The sequence below is a fragment of the Ranitomeya variabilis genome, chromosome 2 (assembly GCF_051348905.1).
Source record: "Ranitomeya variabilis isolate aRanVar5 chromosome 2, aRanVar5.hap1, whole genome shotgun sequence".
In the NCBI taxonomy this organism is placed as follows: Eukaryota; Metazoa; Chordata; class Amphibia; order Anura; family Dendrobatidae; genus Ranitomeya; species Ranitomeya variabilis.
The window spans coordinates 1,053,599,907-1,053,613,814 of record NC_135233.1 but is presented as its reverse complement, the minus strand read 5'-3'; the positions used below and the strand labels follow the sequence as shown (position 1 = coordinate 1,053,613,814).

General features: G+C 42.8%; 1 protein-coding gene across 1 annotated transcript; it reads left to right on the top strand.

The window, feature by feature from the left end:
- Window positions 1-438: 438 nt before the first annotated feature.
- Window positions 439-2,145, top strand: LOC143804041 (uncharacterized). Its single transcript, XM_077281784.1, has 5 exons — window positions 439-823; window positions 903-977; window positions 1,303-1,501; window positions 1,669-1,783; window positions 2,118-2,145. The coding sequence occupies exons 1-5, from the start codon at window positions 620-622 to the stop codon at window positions 2,143-2,145; spliced, it is 621 nt and encodes a 206-aa protein (XP_077137899.1). The 5' UTR covers window positions 439-619.
- The last annotated feature ends 11,763 nt before the right edge of the window (window positions 2,146-13,908 follow it).

The window sequence follows — 13,908 nt, the reverse complement described above, 5'->3', positions numbered from 1 at the left end:
TGCTGTTGGCATTTTTTTTTCTTTCCTTGAGTGTCTTTTCTTGCTGGTGGGGGGGCTACATTTATGATGTTTCATTTGTTTTGTAGTGTTCCGTGCGGCTATATGCCATTCTATTTTCAATTGTATTTTCCCTTTTTTTTAATTTATTTATTTATTTTTTTCTCTGATGGTTTTACGTCGTTTTCCGTATGGCATATATCTTCCTTCCTTGACTGTTTGCATTGCCAAGTGTGTAGTATAATGAATTTTTTTTTTTTTTGGTGGGGCCCTTTTTTTTTAATTTCATGTGTTTTCTTTTCTATTTGACTATGGTTTATCTTTTGGGTTGCTGTATTTTGTAATGTTTATTGCTTATTATCTAGAATGGTATTTATCGCCTTTTTCTGATGTATTGTGGTTATATGTCACCAGATGGTGTTGTTTTGGATCATGTTTTGATGTAATTGTAAAGTATGGCGTTCATTAGTTTGCTATTTCATTGGGCCTTTTTTTTTCCTGTAATGTTTTTTTTGTAAGTTTTTATATTTAAAAATTTGGACATAGGTGTCTGTCTATTTTTGCTTAATTTTGTTTGAGTCTATTCTTGTATTGTTTCTTCTATTGTATTCTCTTGCAATGTATGGCGTTGTGGTGTCGCTTTTTGAGTTTGCATTGTCCTATCAGTCAACAGTCAATTGTGGTTGTTTTAATTTTTTTGGCCTATTTTATTGTATGTGTCATTGTTAGCGGTGGATGTGATTTTTTGCTCATTTTTTCATTGCAGAACAAACTTGCAAGAATGCCTAGTTCATCTGAATCTGGCCAATCGGCGCGGGGGAGTGCGGTGAGTAATTATGTCCAGTTGCTTACTATTCGCTGCCATTTGTAGCATTGACAATAATTTTTGTATACAATTTTTACAGGCTTCTTCAAGTGAGGGAGAAGGCACACAGCGGGAGCAGAGAGGTCGGGGCCAAGGTGTGGCGTCAGGCCGGCGAGTGAGTATTTTTTATTTTTTTATTTATTTATTTTTTTTGGAGTAGCATCCTGCTGTGAGGAACATTACATTTGAGTAGCATCCTGCTTTCACTAGGGATGTTTACTAAGCTTAATTACATATAGCTTTTCAGGGCAGCAAGTATTGGGGGAAGGTAACATAAAGTTGAACTCCCTGCACAAAACCATTCCAAAATACAGGTGTAGAAACCATCAATATACATACATCAGATGGCAAAGGATAGGGCAAAGGTACATATCAAGACAGGTGCTGGTGGTTGTTAATATTTGCATATTTTTAACCTTTTAGTTTTCTAATTTTTCTAGGTTTCACAACGGGACCAAGGAGACAGTGGAATAGATGTGGAGCTCCTGATCTCCAGCATCCAGGAGCGTGGCCCGTTGTGGGACAGCCGTGACCCCCGGCACATGGACCAGGTGGTGTTGAGGCGTTTGTGGGTAGAGGTGGCAAAGTCGCTGTGGGATGGCTTTGACAGTGCCTCAGCGAAGGACAAAGGCAACTTTCGTGAGTATTGCTGATACGCCGTGCTGATACGCTGCTATGACCCATCTTGCCAGGATAAACACAACCGTGTATGATGCGATCAACGACTAAACTTTGCATCACACACGGTTGTTTTATCCTTTTAAAATGCTAAATATGTAACCTTTTTTTTTTCTTTGCATTCACAGTTAAAAAGTTGAGGACCAGATGGCGATCCATGAAGGACCGTTTCAATAAGGGGATCCGTGCTGAGGAGGAGCAATCTCGTAGCCGTGCTGCTGCGGCTAAGTCTGTGCCATACAAGTACAACAGGGCACTACAGTTCTTAAGACCGGTCCTTGGCCGCCGACAGTAAGTATTTTGCACACATACCATATTGCACAGCCACATAGTACATTGCCCAGCCACGTACATTGTGCATCCACATAGTATATTGCCAGGCCGCTATATCGCAGCCACATAGTACACGTTCTAGCCACGTATCCACATAGTATTTTTCCCATGCACATAGTGTATTGGCCATCCATGTAGTCAGCGTAGCATATTGGCCATCCACGTAACTTGTTCCCTAGTGGAATGGTATATAGCCCATTAGTAATTTATTGTGTTAAGCGTGAGTCCTTGTAGTCCATGACAGGTTATGTTCGGAGTCAGGGTATTTCTGATCGCAGGAATAATGATGACGTCTCAATCACATGATCCTAACGTCATGGCTGTTCCTGCGATCAGATCAGCAAAGTCACTGTGTATTTTTTTTTTTTTAATTTTTATCTTGACGTTAAATTTTATACTATTTTTGCGGCATAGGCAGCGTCAAGAAAGAGTTTTAGACAAAAAATATTTTTACCCATGACAGTGGTATGCGGTCAAAAGGCTTTGGTAGCGGCAAGGAACATTAATTTTCTGCCGTTGGTATGTCCATGATTGTTATCGTCAGCCATAACGGTCAGCTGGCGATAACAATCAGCAATTTATTATAGGCCACACAGACTGAGAGACAGAGGATTTGTATTGTTCTGTAATGTAATGTTAATTTTATTACAGGAGTTGGCGTATGTGATAGGTAATTAATTGAAGACTAATTTTTCCCTTATCTTTTCACAGGACACACAGCAGCACCCTCGAGAGAGCTCGCCCCGCAGGAGCGGACCTTCATGAATCGCCATCTGACCCGTCACAGCCCTCCCACAGCGACAGCAGGCTTGCACCACCATCTGGAGAACCGGCAGCCGGTCCATCAGGTGTTCCCCTGCCCGAGGCCTCTGGCGCACCTTTGTTCGGGAATTCCCGACAGCGCCAGCGGGCCTCGGACAGGCCAGCCATGCCCGAATTTTTGCATTTGAGCACGGTTTTCCAGAACTGTTTCAAGGCGCTGAACGATAAAATGGACACTTGTCTGTCCAATATCGACCGGCGCCTTGAAAATATGGAATCTGAGCTCTCGAGTCCGGCCAAACATTTTTTTAGTACCATTGCTAAGGGCATGGTGGAACACCTTACGCCGGAACTCCAGATTTCGGTGATGCAGACCTGCAACACTGCCTACGTGAGGGCTCTGCAGCAGGCTCGGGTCATGCAGTCAGCGACAATGCCCGTAGTGCCGTCGCTGGCTAGCATGACTCTGACTCCTGCTGCAGAGCCACTCCAGCCACCCCACCGAGGTCCACGTGCCGAGCGACGCCACCACAGGCACCATAGCAGTGTGCCGCCGACTCCTGCTCCTGCCAGGCCCTCATCCTCCCGTAGCCGTCATTCTGGGGGAGCTGCCGCGGGAGAGAGGAAAAGAAGGAAGAGGACACACACGGAGGCTCTGGCTGCTCCAATACCAACACCGAGGACGTGTCGGGGCTCTAGTCGCAGCAGGAGCAGCCAGGGCCAACCAAGAAGCTGGCAAAGGCTTGTGTTGCCTCCTCCCTCCCCTACAGATGTGCCGGTTTCCCCAGTATACCCTGCGGAGGGTTTGGACCTTCCTTCTAGTCTCCTGGACTCTGACTCCGCATCCTCTTCCTCTCCCCGTTCCCAACCACCAGAGACTTACCGTTCACCGCTGGTAGCGGAGGTTGATACCCCCTAAGTTTCTTTCCCCTTTTTTTCTGTTTCCCCCCAATAAAAATTGTTTGTTTTAAAACTTTGTTCTTATTTTCCAGTATACTTCTCGGCAAGTCACGCCGTGCGCTGTCTACACATATTTTGTGCTTCAAACACGTCATATATGCAATGTCAGACACTATTTTTACAATTTTTAATTTGCCTTTTTTTGGGTGTCTCTCATTGCTGTATGAGGTGTTTACAAACACTAAAGTGTATGAGGTGTTTTCAAACACTAAGGGTATGTGTCCACGCTCAGGATTGCATCAGGATTTGGTCAGGATTTTACATCAGTATTTGTAAGCCAAAACCAGGAGTGGGTGATAAATGCAGAAGTGGAGCATATTTTCTATTCTACTTTTCCTCTAATTTTTCCACTCCTGGTTTTGGCTTACAAATACTGATGGAAAATCCTGACAAAATCCGGATGCAATCCTGAACGTGAACACATACCGTAAAGGTACCTTCACACTTAACAATGCTGCAGCGAAACAGACAATGATGCAGATCACTGCAGCATCGCTATTTGGTCACTGGAGAGCTGTCTGTGTGACAGCTCTCCAGTGACCAACGATGCCGAGGTCCCCAGGTAACCAGGGTAAACATCGGGTTGCTAAGCGCAGGGCCGCGCTTCCGATGTTTACCCTGGTTACCAGTGTTAAATGTAAAAAAAACTACAGTACATATACTCACAATCGCGTCCCCCGGCATCCGCTTGCCTGCACTGACTGAGTGACGGCATCACCGCTGTGCTGTGCATTCACTTTACGGCCGGCGCTCAGTCAGTGCAGGAAGTGGACGCCGGGGGACGCGAACATGAGTATATGTACTGTTTTTTGTTTTACATTTAACACTGGTAACCAGGGTAAATATCTGGTTACTAAGCGACGCCCTACGCTTAGTAACCCGATATTTACCCTGGTTACCATTGTAAAACATCGCTGGTATCGTTGCTTTTGCTATCAAAAACAACGATACACGGCGATCTGACAAACAAATAAATATGTTATATGGTATGGTATAAATTTGTTCTTTGAAGCAGGGTAGAAAACTTTGAAAAAATTTTTATTAAACAACAACATTTTAAAAACAAAGGGTTCCAATTTTTTAGATAAGGCACATTACATTTGTGAAGTATAGGTAGATGCCAAATTTGACATAACCAAACCAACCAAAACGGATAACATTTATTGCACATTTACTGGAGAATTAGTTTATTATCATATTATATTTTTAGCACAGTCACAGTAGAGGTATTTATTGGTGTAGATAAAACCAGAATACAGTCCAACAGTAACATTATTACTACACCATTTGATCTTGCCATGACACACGGCCAACATCTGACACAAAATAGGCTGCAAAACGATCCCTCATCTGCGCAATTTCCACACTTGTCCTCAGAGGATGATCATGGTAATCGGGCAATGGGTTGGCTATGGGTTCATCCAGTTCCACATTCAGTCTCTCTTTGGCCATAATGTAATTGTGGAGAACCACACAAGCCTTCACCACCTCATCCACTGTTTCAATTTTAAGATTAATGGCGGATCCTAATATCCGCCATTTGGAGACAAGGATGCCAAAGGCGCACTCCACAGTCCTTCTGGCCCTGGACAGTCTGTAATTGAAAACCCTTTTTGTATGGTCCAAGCCCCGACTGGAGTAGGGTTTCAATAGGTTGGCAGACATTTGGAATGCCTCATCCCCAACCACAACAAATGGCATCGCAGGGCCTTCGGTGTGGGGAAGAGGTCGTGGCTGGGGGAAATTAAAATTGTTGCCATATAATTTTTGGCCCATATCCGACTCCTTAAATGTCCGTGAGTCATTTGCACGGCCAAACGCACCAATGTCCACTGCGAGAAAACGGCAGTCCGCACCGGCAATTGCCAAGAGCACAGTTGAAAAGTATTTTTTGTAATTGTAGAAAAGGGATCCACTTTTCTCAGGCTTGGTAATCCGAATGTGCTTTCCATCCACCGCGCCAATACAGTTTGGAAAAGAACACACTTGCTCAAATTTCTGTGCGTTGGCCTCCCAGATTTCGCTTGTAGGGACGGGTAAAAATTCCTCCCGGAGATTATCCCACAAAGCGCGACATGTCTCAGCAATAATTCCGGAGAGAGTGGAGACTCCAATCCGGAATTGAAAATGAAGTGATCTCAAGGTCTCTCCGGTAGCCAGGAAACTGCCAAGAAGATAATAAAGAAATTACATTAAAGTACATTGCAATTTAAAAAAGTACATTGACCATACCAAACCCCAAAAAATTAAAAAAAAAAAAAAAAAAAAAAAGGGAAGAACATATCACAGTCATTCAAACAGCTACGTACCGTAGAGTCACCAGCAGCCGTTCCTCTGCGGAAATAGCTCTCCGGAGCTGCGTGTCCTGCCTGCTAATGGATCCTTCCACCCGACGAAGAAGACAGCGGAAGCTGTCCTGAGACATCCTGGTATCTCCGTTTTTCCCTTTCCCTTTGATGAAAACAGGCGACAGCATAGGCATTAGCCAAGGCAAATTCCATCTCCATATCCATGTAGATACTGTCCATGGGACGCTCCATCATGAATACCAGCAAAATGGGAGGAATTCATCTCTGCCAGGGTATTTATACACAATTACATTACACCAACCCTCTTCTAGCCATTGGTGGTCCTTATCTAGTGTGTACACACTTTTTTTTTTTTGGGGGTGATGAAGAATGACTCACTGTAGGAAAATGCATGCGTCAAAAAACGCAGCGTTTTTTGGTCAAAACGCATCAAAACGCAACTGCGTTTCCAAAAAACGCAGCGTTTCTACTGCGTTTTTGTTGCGGTGTGCGTTGCGGCGACGACGCTGCGGCGCACACCGCAAATGTGAACGTAGACTAATACTCACCTGTTGGTCCCCGAACACTCCTCTCTCCATGTCCCTGTTGGTCTTCCATTGTTGCTGGTATGTGGTCAACCATTTCAGAAGAGAAGGAGCAGAGTCCTGTAGGGATATGGCTGATAGATGGAGGAGACACAGGGGATCGATAGGTGAATATTATTATTTATTATTATAGCACTATTTATTCCATGGCGCTTTACATGTGAATATATGCTGTTTCTTATTTTTTTACCACACTGGGGCCATATGTAAACCATTAATAATTATTATTATAATCAGGAGTATTCAGCTAATATATACAGAAAATTAAATTCTAAATATGGCATGTGAACAATTTGCCTATATCTTTTCACTAGCCTTCATTATTTTGCTATTATATTGAAATAATATGCCATAAAGACCTTATAGAAACATTTAATTCTGCACAAAATGACTATGGCTAAATGGCATTAGGGTAAATTACAGTTGTAGAAATGGGCATTTTCTTACTGGTTCTATGGGATATGTTGCTACTACGATCAGCTACTGCCTATAAAACAAACAGTCATTAAAATAATTTGGACACAAGTAGTAACCCGATATTATAATGCTATCCACATTTTGTTAATATTACTTCTTCTAAACCGCTTTCATCTTCCTAAGCAGATCTCTGAATCACTGTATAGAAAAACCTGATTAATAAATTATCCGCCATAAATCTTATGATAACTTTTATGCTCTTTTGAGAATTATGAAGTCACATCTGGAAAATAATTTTGCAGGCTACTGCTAGTTAAAGAAAGCGAATACTTGTACATTAATGCAGCGGCAAAGACATTCCCAAATATTAGGTTTGTACTGTACCTAATATCAAAAATATGTGTTCTGCCCTGGGGTAATAAGTGGTGGGGAACTACCTTATGGGCATAATAGGAGACAAAGGGCAATTGTCTTGGGGAAACTACCAAACATCATCTGTTGTCTTGAACTCATGTTGTGGTGATATTTAGTCAGTTCAACCTGGCACTAAAAATAAATTAGACATTTTTCATGTATATTTACCGTTTCAGGTGCGCCCAGTTTGCCTCCCATTACCTCCTTCTTCCCATTGATAAAACTGGCGTTCCAGTCCTCTTGCATCCAAGGTGGCTACAAGTGAAGCATTGGAAGCAGTCGTGAGTATGAAATATGCCTCCAAAGCACCGGAAACTCAGTGGAGGTATGGACTAACTGGTGCATCACCCATGTTAATGGGGCACCCATCATGGATGAAGGAAGACTGGATTGCAGGTCTCAGTGGAGGAGGTGGCAGGAGGAAATCAGAGGGCACTAGATAAGGATAATATACATGACAAATGTTTTGTTTCTTTTCATTTCCAGGGTGGAAGTTTACTCTAAGCTTACCTTGGCTTACCTCAGCTTACTATAATCTTACCTCAACAGTTATTTTTCCCACTAAGGGTATGTGCACACGTTGCGGATTTCTTGCAGAAAATTCCTGAAGAAAACCGGAAATTTTCTGCAAGAAATCCGCATTTTTTTTCCGTTTTTTTCGCGTTTTTTTAGCATTCTGCAAGCGTAATTAGCTTGCAGAATGCTAAAGTTTTCCAAGCGATCTGTAGCATCGCTTGGAAAACTGACTGACAGGTTGGTCACACTTGTCAAACATAGCGTTTGACAAGTGTGACCAACTTTTTACTATAGATGCAGCTTATGCAGCATCTATAGTAAAAGATAGAATGTTTAAAAATAATAAAAAAAATAAAAAAAATGCTTATACTCACCCAGACATCTCCTCAGCGGCCGTCCGGCTCCTCTTCTAGCTGGACCTCCCGTGACGTCACGGTCACGTGAGCGGTCACATGACCGCTCACGACCAATCACAGGACAGTGACGTCATTCGGCGAGGTCCTTCAGCGCACACCAGCTACAGGAACCGAACGGCAGCGTGCGAGGAGGCGGGAATACATCGAGGGTGAGTATAGGACTGTTTATTATTTTATTTCTTAATTTTTGACCACTTATATGGTGCCCAGTGCGTGGAGGAGAGTCTCCTCTCCTCCACCCTGGGTACCAACCGCATATAATCTGCTTACTTCCCGCATGGTGTGCACAGCCCCGTGCGGGAAGTAAGCAGATCAATGGACCCCTAGGTGTGCGGAATCCCTGCAATTCCGCATTTTTAATGAACATGTTGCTTTTTTTTCCGCTATGCGATTTTTTCGCGGAAAAAATCGCAACATTTGCACAAAAAATGCGGAATACCCTGTAAATAATAGGAGGCTTATGTAAGCGTTTTTTTTCGCGTTTTTATCACGTTTTTATAGCGAAAAAACGCGAAAAAAACGCTAACAATCCTGAACGTGTGCACATGGCCTAACACTATCAAGAATCAAGATTTTAATACTGCCCAACTTGACAAGTGAGACAGAAGTCAGGATTCTTCTGTTGGGTGGATCTTCATGAGGATGTGGAGGCCACCTTTGGTGTGTGTAGATTTGTACATTGAGGAATTAAGAACATTGCTAGCAGGGATGAACTTGGTTTGGCAGAAACTGATGGCCTGTTTTGGTGGTGGCTAACTGAACTGCTTATGTCTAGTGGTAACTCTGTAGGGGCAGATCTTCCTGGTATCACATGAGTTAGGATCTTTACTCTCATATTTGCATTGTGATTTATGTTAAAAACAGAAACCATAAAACATTGCTTATTTTGTGAATCTGTTGGGTTTCCATCATGGTGTCCATCAGTTTGCCGATGTAAAAAGGGTGCTGCACTATTTTTCAGTAAATCTGATGCAATCTGCAACAGCATCTCATGGCAAGCTTCTGACTTACATTAGTCATGAACAAAGCCTAGAGGTCCCCATACACTGTACATGGCTGACGGCCCATACACAAGAGCACTCTGGTGGTGGCTTATCTCTTGGAGACCAAAAATATCAATAGTATTAAATCTGACATACCAGTTTATTATCTTCTTCAACTTCATCTCTTGCAGGAGAGTAGAAGTCTCCATACACATCAGACTGTTAGCCGAACCCTTCCATGTCGGCAAGATTGGTCAACATTAGTCTAATCTGAATGGGAGCCTTAAGGTTGCATTTACGCACACTGTCCTACATGTAAGCCGATCAGCAATTGTTTAATAGCCGACCGCACACGAACAGAGTGCTAGTAAATACAATCATGTATGTGCTTAGGATATAATTATTCTCTACAGAACATGTCCTGTTTACACAAGATGATGTGCTGTTGAGAATTATGAGTTTTTTTAGCAAGCTTAAAATTCATTTCACCCAACTGTCTATTTAGACCGGTTAATAATTGGGAAACACTCCTTCTTATCAGCCAATATAACTTTTGTTACTTGCAGCACCTTCTGCCCTTCAGTGTAAGCAATGTCCTGTGGGGTAGTGAGTTCAATAGCCCTGAAAGAGACCTCCCTTCCTAGTTCACCACCTAATGCTCGCCAGGAGCTACTGATTACTGTGGATGGGAACCTCATGTAGGGATCTTCTTGCTGCTTCTTTGCTCACTGATCCATCAGACTCCTATTTATTCACTTACTCTGATGATGCTCTCCTCACTTACTTACTTACTTTTGTATTATTAATACTGAGCTGTTAATCTAATTTGCTTGTTAATACCTGCTTATATATCTGCAGCATCCTTCATACCCAGCTGTGAACACTTTAAGCAATAGCAGACCATAGGGCAATGCGACTGGCCACCTCTTAGATGAGACAGCCATGGATGTAATATGACCACATTTTAAGGGTAACTTGTGAGCTGATCTAGGCTTGCCAAAACATAGGCTACATGAATCAAATGTAGGACCCTGCATACTAAACATCTATATTTATTATGTTACTTTTCAGAGAGCAGCATAGTTGAAAGCATTGCCGGGTACAACGTAACTAGTCCAAGAGGCAGGTCCCCAACTGCTTCTCTATGGCCACTCAGCTAGATAGACAGGTCTTTTCCTTTATACACGCAGGGAAAGCTCCTTCAGTCCAGGTGAGCAGGTGGGGAAAAGTTAGTGGGGATCTTCTTGGACTGTTCACCTTGTCCCATGCCGCACTTTCAACTGTTTTTCTTTAAAGCGTATCGGATCAAAGTAAAGCATTGATGTTTAGAATGTACTGTAAGAGAAGGTCTTGGCTAATGTTGTTTGTGTGCTCCGTAACAGTCTGCATCTCCCACACCCAAATATCCACATATCCTCTGAACGAGATTTAAATATGGAAAGCCTCTTGTAGATGTCTGTGAAAAATATACATGTTTTGTGATTTTCAAGTCTATGGTGTTATTCACATTTGTGTTTTTTTGAGGATTGCAAAAAAGAAATGGAAGCATCAGTTTTTTATCGAAGTCATGTATCAAAATTACTCATACGAGGCTATGGTTTCATGAAAATCATGAACAGCACACATTACCATCTGCGTGCTGCCCGTGATCAACATTATAATGGATAGGAGAAGCCTTGCAATTGTATTACATATTATTAATAATTAATATTTTTTCAATGAAAATTACTGAAAAACCACTGATGGTAAAAATTGACACACTGATGACGCTCAGGTGCAAAACATTCATGAAACTCGGACCTTTGATTCACAGGTGTATCTAGATTTTCCGGAACCCGTGGCAAGAATTCAGTTTGGCGAACCCCTCCCACCAAGCACATATGCGATTTGCACTCTTAGTCATGTGCCGACTAGCTGCTCTAACTATTTCTCTCAATTTTCAGTGAAAACTGAGAGAAGTCAGAAAAGAAAGCTGCTTATCACAAGACCATAAGTATGGAAATCGCATATGAGTAGAGATGGGTGAAACCGAACATGTAAACTCAAGGGCCATACCGAACACCTGTTTCTCGTGCATGGACCCCAATCATGGACTTCTCCAGGTAATCTGTATTACTGTTCGGGTTCGTCACCCCGAGCATGACAGCATGAGAAATACTGCTGGCTCTGATTGGCTGTAAGATCATTACCACGGGTCAGAGAGCTGCAGTTCCTATGTGTCAGATGACAGTGTGAATCAGCAGTTGTAACCGTCAGTAAAGAGGATACCACCGATCACAGGCATCGGCTGATATGAAAATACTAATCTAAATAGCCTATGCCTACTGTCGCTGATATTAGCGAGAGCAGTTGCCACTGATGGGAGTGTCATCAACTGGCGCCTGTAAGCTATAAATAAATTTAAAAAAATCACATGAGGTCTCTTCTATTTTTGATAACCAGTGCAGGCAAAACTGACAACTGTCAGCTTTATTATGACTGGCTATAAAGAACAGAGGGTCCCATTCCATTTTTTCTAATTGTTCAAATAATAAATTTCAAAAAAACGACAAAGTGACCCTCACATTTTTGACAATGAGCCAAGCCAAAGCAAGCAGCTGAGGACTAATATTCAAAGACTGATAAGGGGACATGGATATTGGCTCCCTAGCCTAAAAATAGCAGCCTGCAGCCAACCCAGAAAGAACGCATCTATTATATGCACCAATTCTGGCTCTTCCTACTTGCCCTGGTGTGGTGACAAGTGGGGCTATAGTTGAGGGCTGATGTCATCTGTATTATAGCTGCTAAAATCAAGCCCACAGGATAGTAATGGAGGAGCATCTATAAGATTATTAACCCCGTAGTTAGAATGTAAAAAAGACACAGCCAATATAAAAGTCTTAAATTGAAAGGATGACACAGGCTCAGTTATTTGAAATAAAAATCAAAAAACACAGTTATACTCACCTTTACACTTAATCTATTGAAGCCCATGTCACCTGCAAAAGGCAGAAAATAGCAAACAACCATAATACTCACCTTTATGCCAAATCCACCAATGCCCATGTCCCCTGGAAAAGAAGAAAAATAATAAACAATCACTTCCCTCACCTGTCCGATGTGAAGACAATCCATACTTTCCCACGATAATCCAGATTATTTGGAGAGCAGTCACATCAGTGACAGCGTTCCCTGCCAGCCAGCTCACATTGGCACAGGAGCTTAATCCCTCCTGTGGTGTCTAGCATTGAGCTGCTGTAAGAAAGTTCACTGAAGTTCATAGTTGATGAACCCCGGTGACCTCATTTAGGCACAGCTCGCTGCTTGAGATAGGGGAGGGGTTGGGGAGATTTAGTGTGGAGAAGAATGGGATAGATTTAGTGTAATGGGGTGTGGAAGATTTGGTGTAATGAGGGAAGATTTGAATAAACAGTTTGGAGAGCACGGAAGAGATATGTGCTGACAAATTATTAGGAGAGGGAGAAATTTGAAGACCCTTTATGAGAAGCAAGAAGGGAGATGAGGGGCATGTATGAGGAAACTGTATGGGGGATGGGTGTTGACACAGTCTCGTGTCTGGGGAAAATGCATTAGACGAGTGAGGGATGGGTGTGGGCATAGTATGAGGAGCAAGAGAGGGAATGTATGATGTGGATGGTTGCAGACATAGTATCGTGAGTATAGAGGGATTGGTGAAGACACAGTATGGTGAGTTGGGGGATGGATGCGGACAAAGTATGAGTAGTGAGCATTGATGCAGACACAGTATAGTGAATGGTAAATGGATGCAGACAAATTATGGGTAGCGAGGATGGGTGCTGACACAGTATGGTGAGTGGAGTCGATGGGTGCAGACACAGTATGGTGAGTGGGGGATGGGCATGGACACAGTATGGTGAGTGGGGGATGGGTGCTGATGCAGTTCTATGAGTAGGGGTGGGGGTGCGGACATAGTATGGTGAGTGGGGAGATGGGTGTGGTCACACAATGGGGAGGATGGGTGAGAATGCAGTATGGGGAATTGAAAATGGATATTGTGAAGATGTACAGTGTGAAAATGGATTAAGTGAGGCCCGACAAATCTATTCAGGATGTGGACAGAAGTACACAAATCTCATACTCACACTGACAAGACCATCCACTCTTGCCACCAGCAAGGGAGAATCCTGAAAGTGTGGAGTGCATGCACTGTGGGAATTCAGAAGCCTGCAGTCACATAGAGTGACTGCAGACTTTTGTCTCAATCCTGGACAAGTGCTTTTTAAAAAAAAAATGAAGCCCTGTAGCATGCCAATCCTCAAAGCATGTTATATGCTCGCTATCAGGATTCAGCTCTGCTCGCAGGTTCCAGCAGTCATCATCACGTGACCACTTCACTCATATGCGATTTTCAAAGTTACGGTCATGTGACAACTAGCTTCTCTTCTTGCTTCTCTCAGTTTTTCACTGAACAATGAGAGAGGTAGAGCAGATAGTCGGCACATAATGAAGTGTGCAAATCGCATATGTGCTTGGGGATGGGAGGTCATCAAACCGAATTCTTGCCCTGGGTTCTGGAAAACCTACTTACACCTCTGGTCTCAGGACACTGACCCCTACTGAATAGCTCAAAATGAATTAATATAGAAAACTGTGCATAATGTTACTCTTTAAAGATGTACAGAGTTAACTTAGATTGTCCTTGGCTGTTGC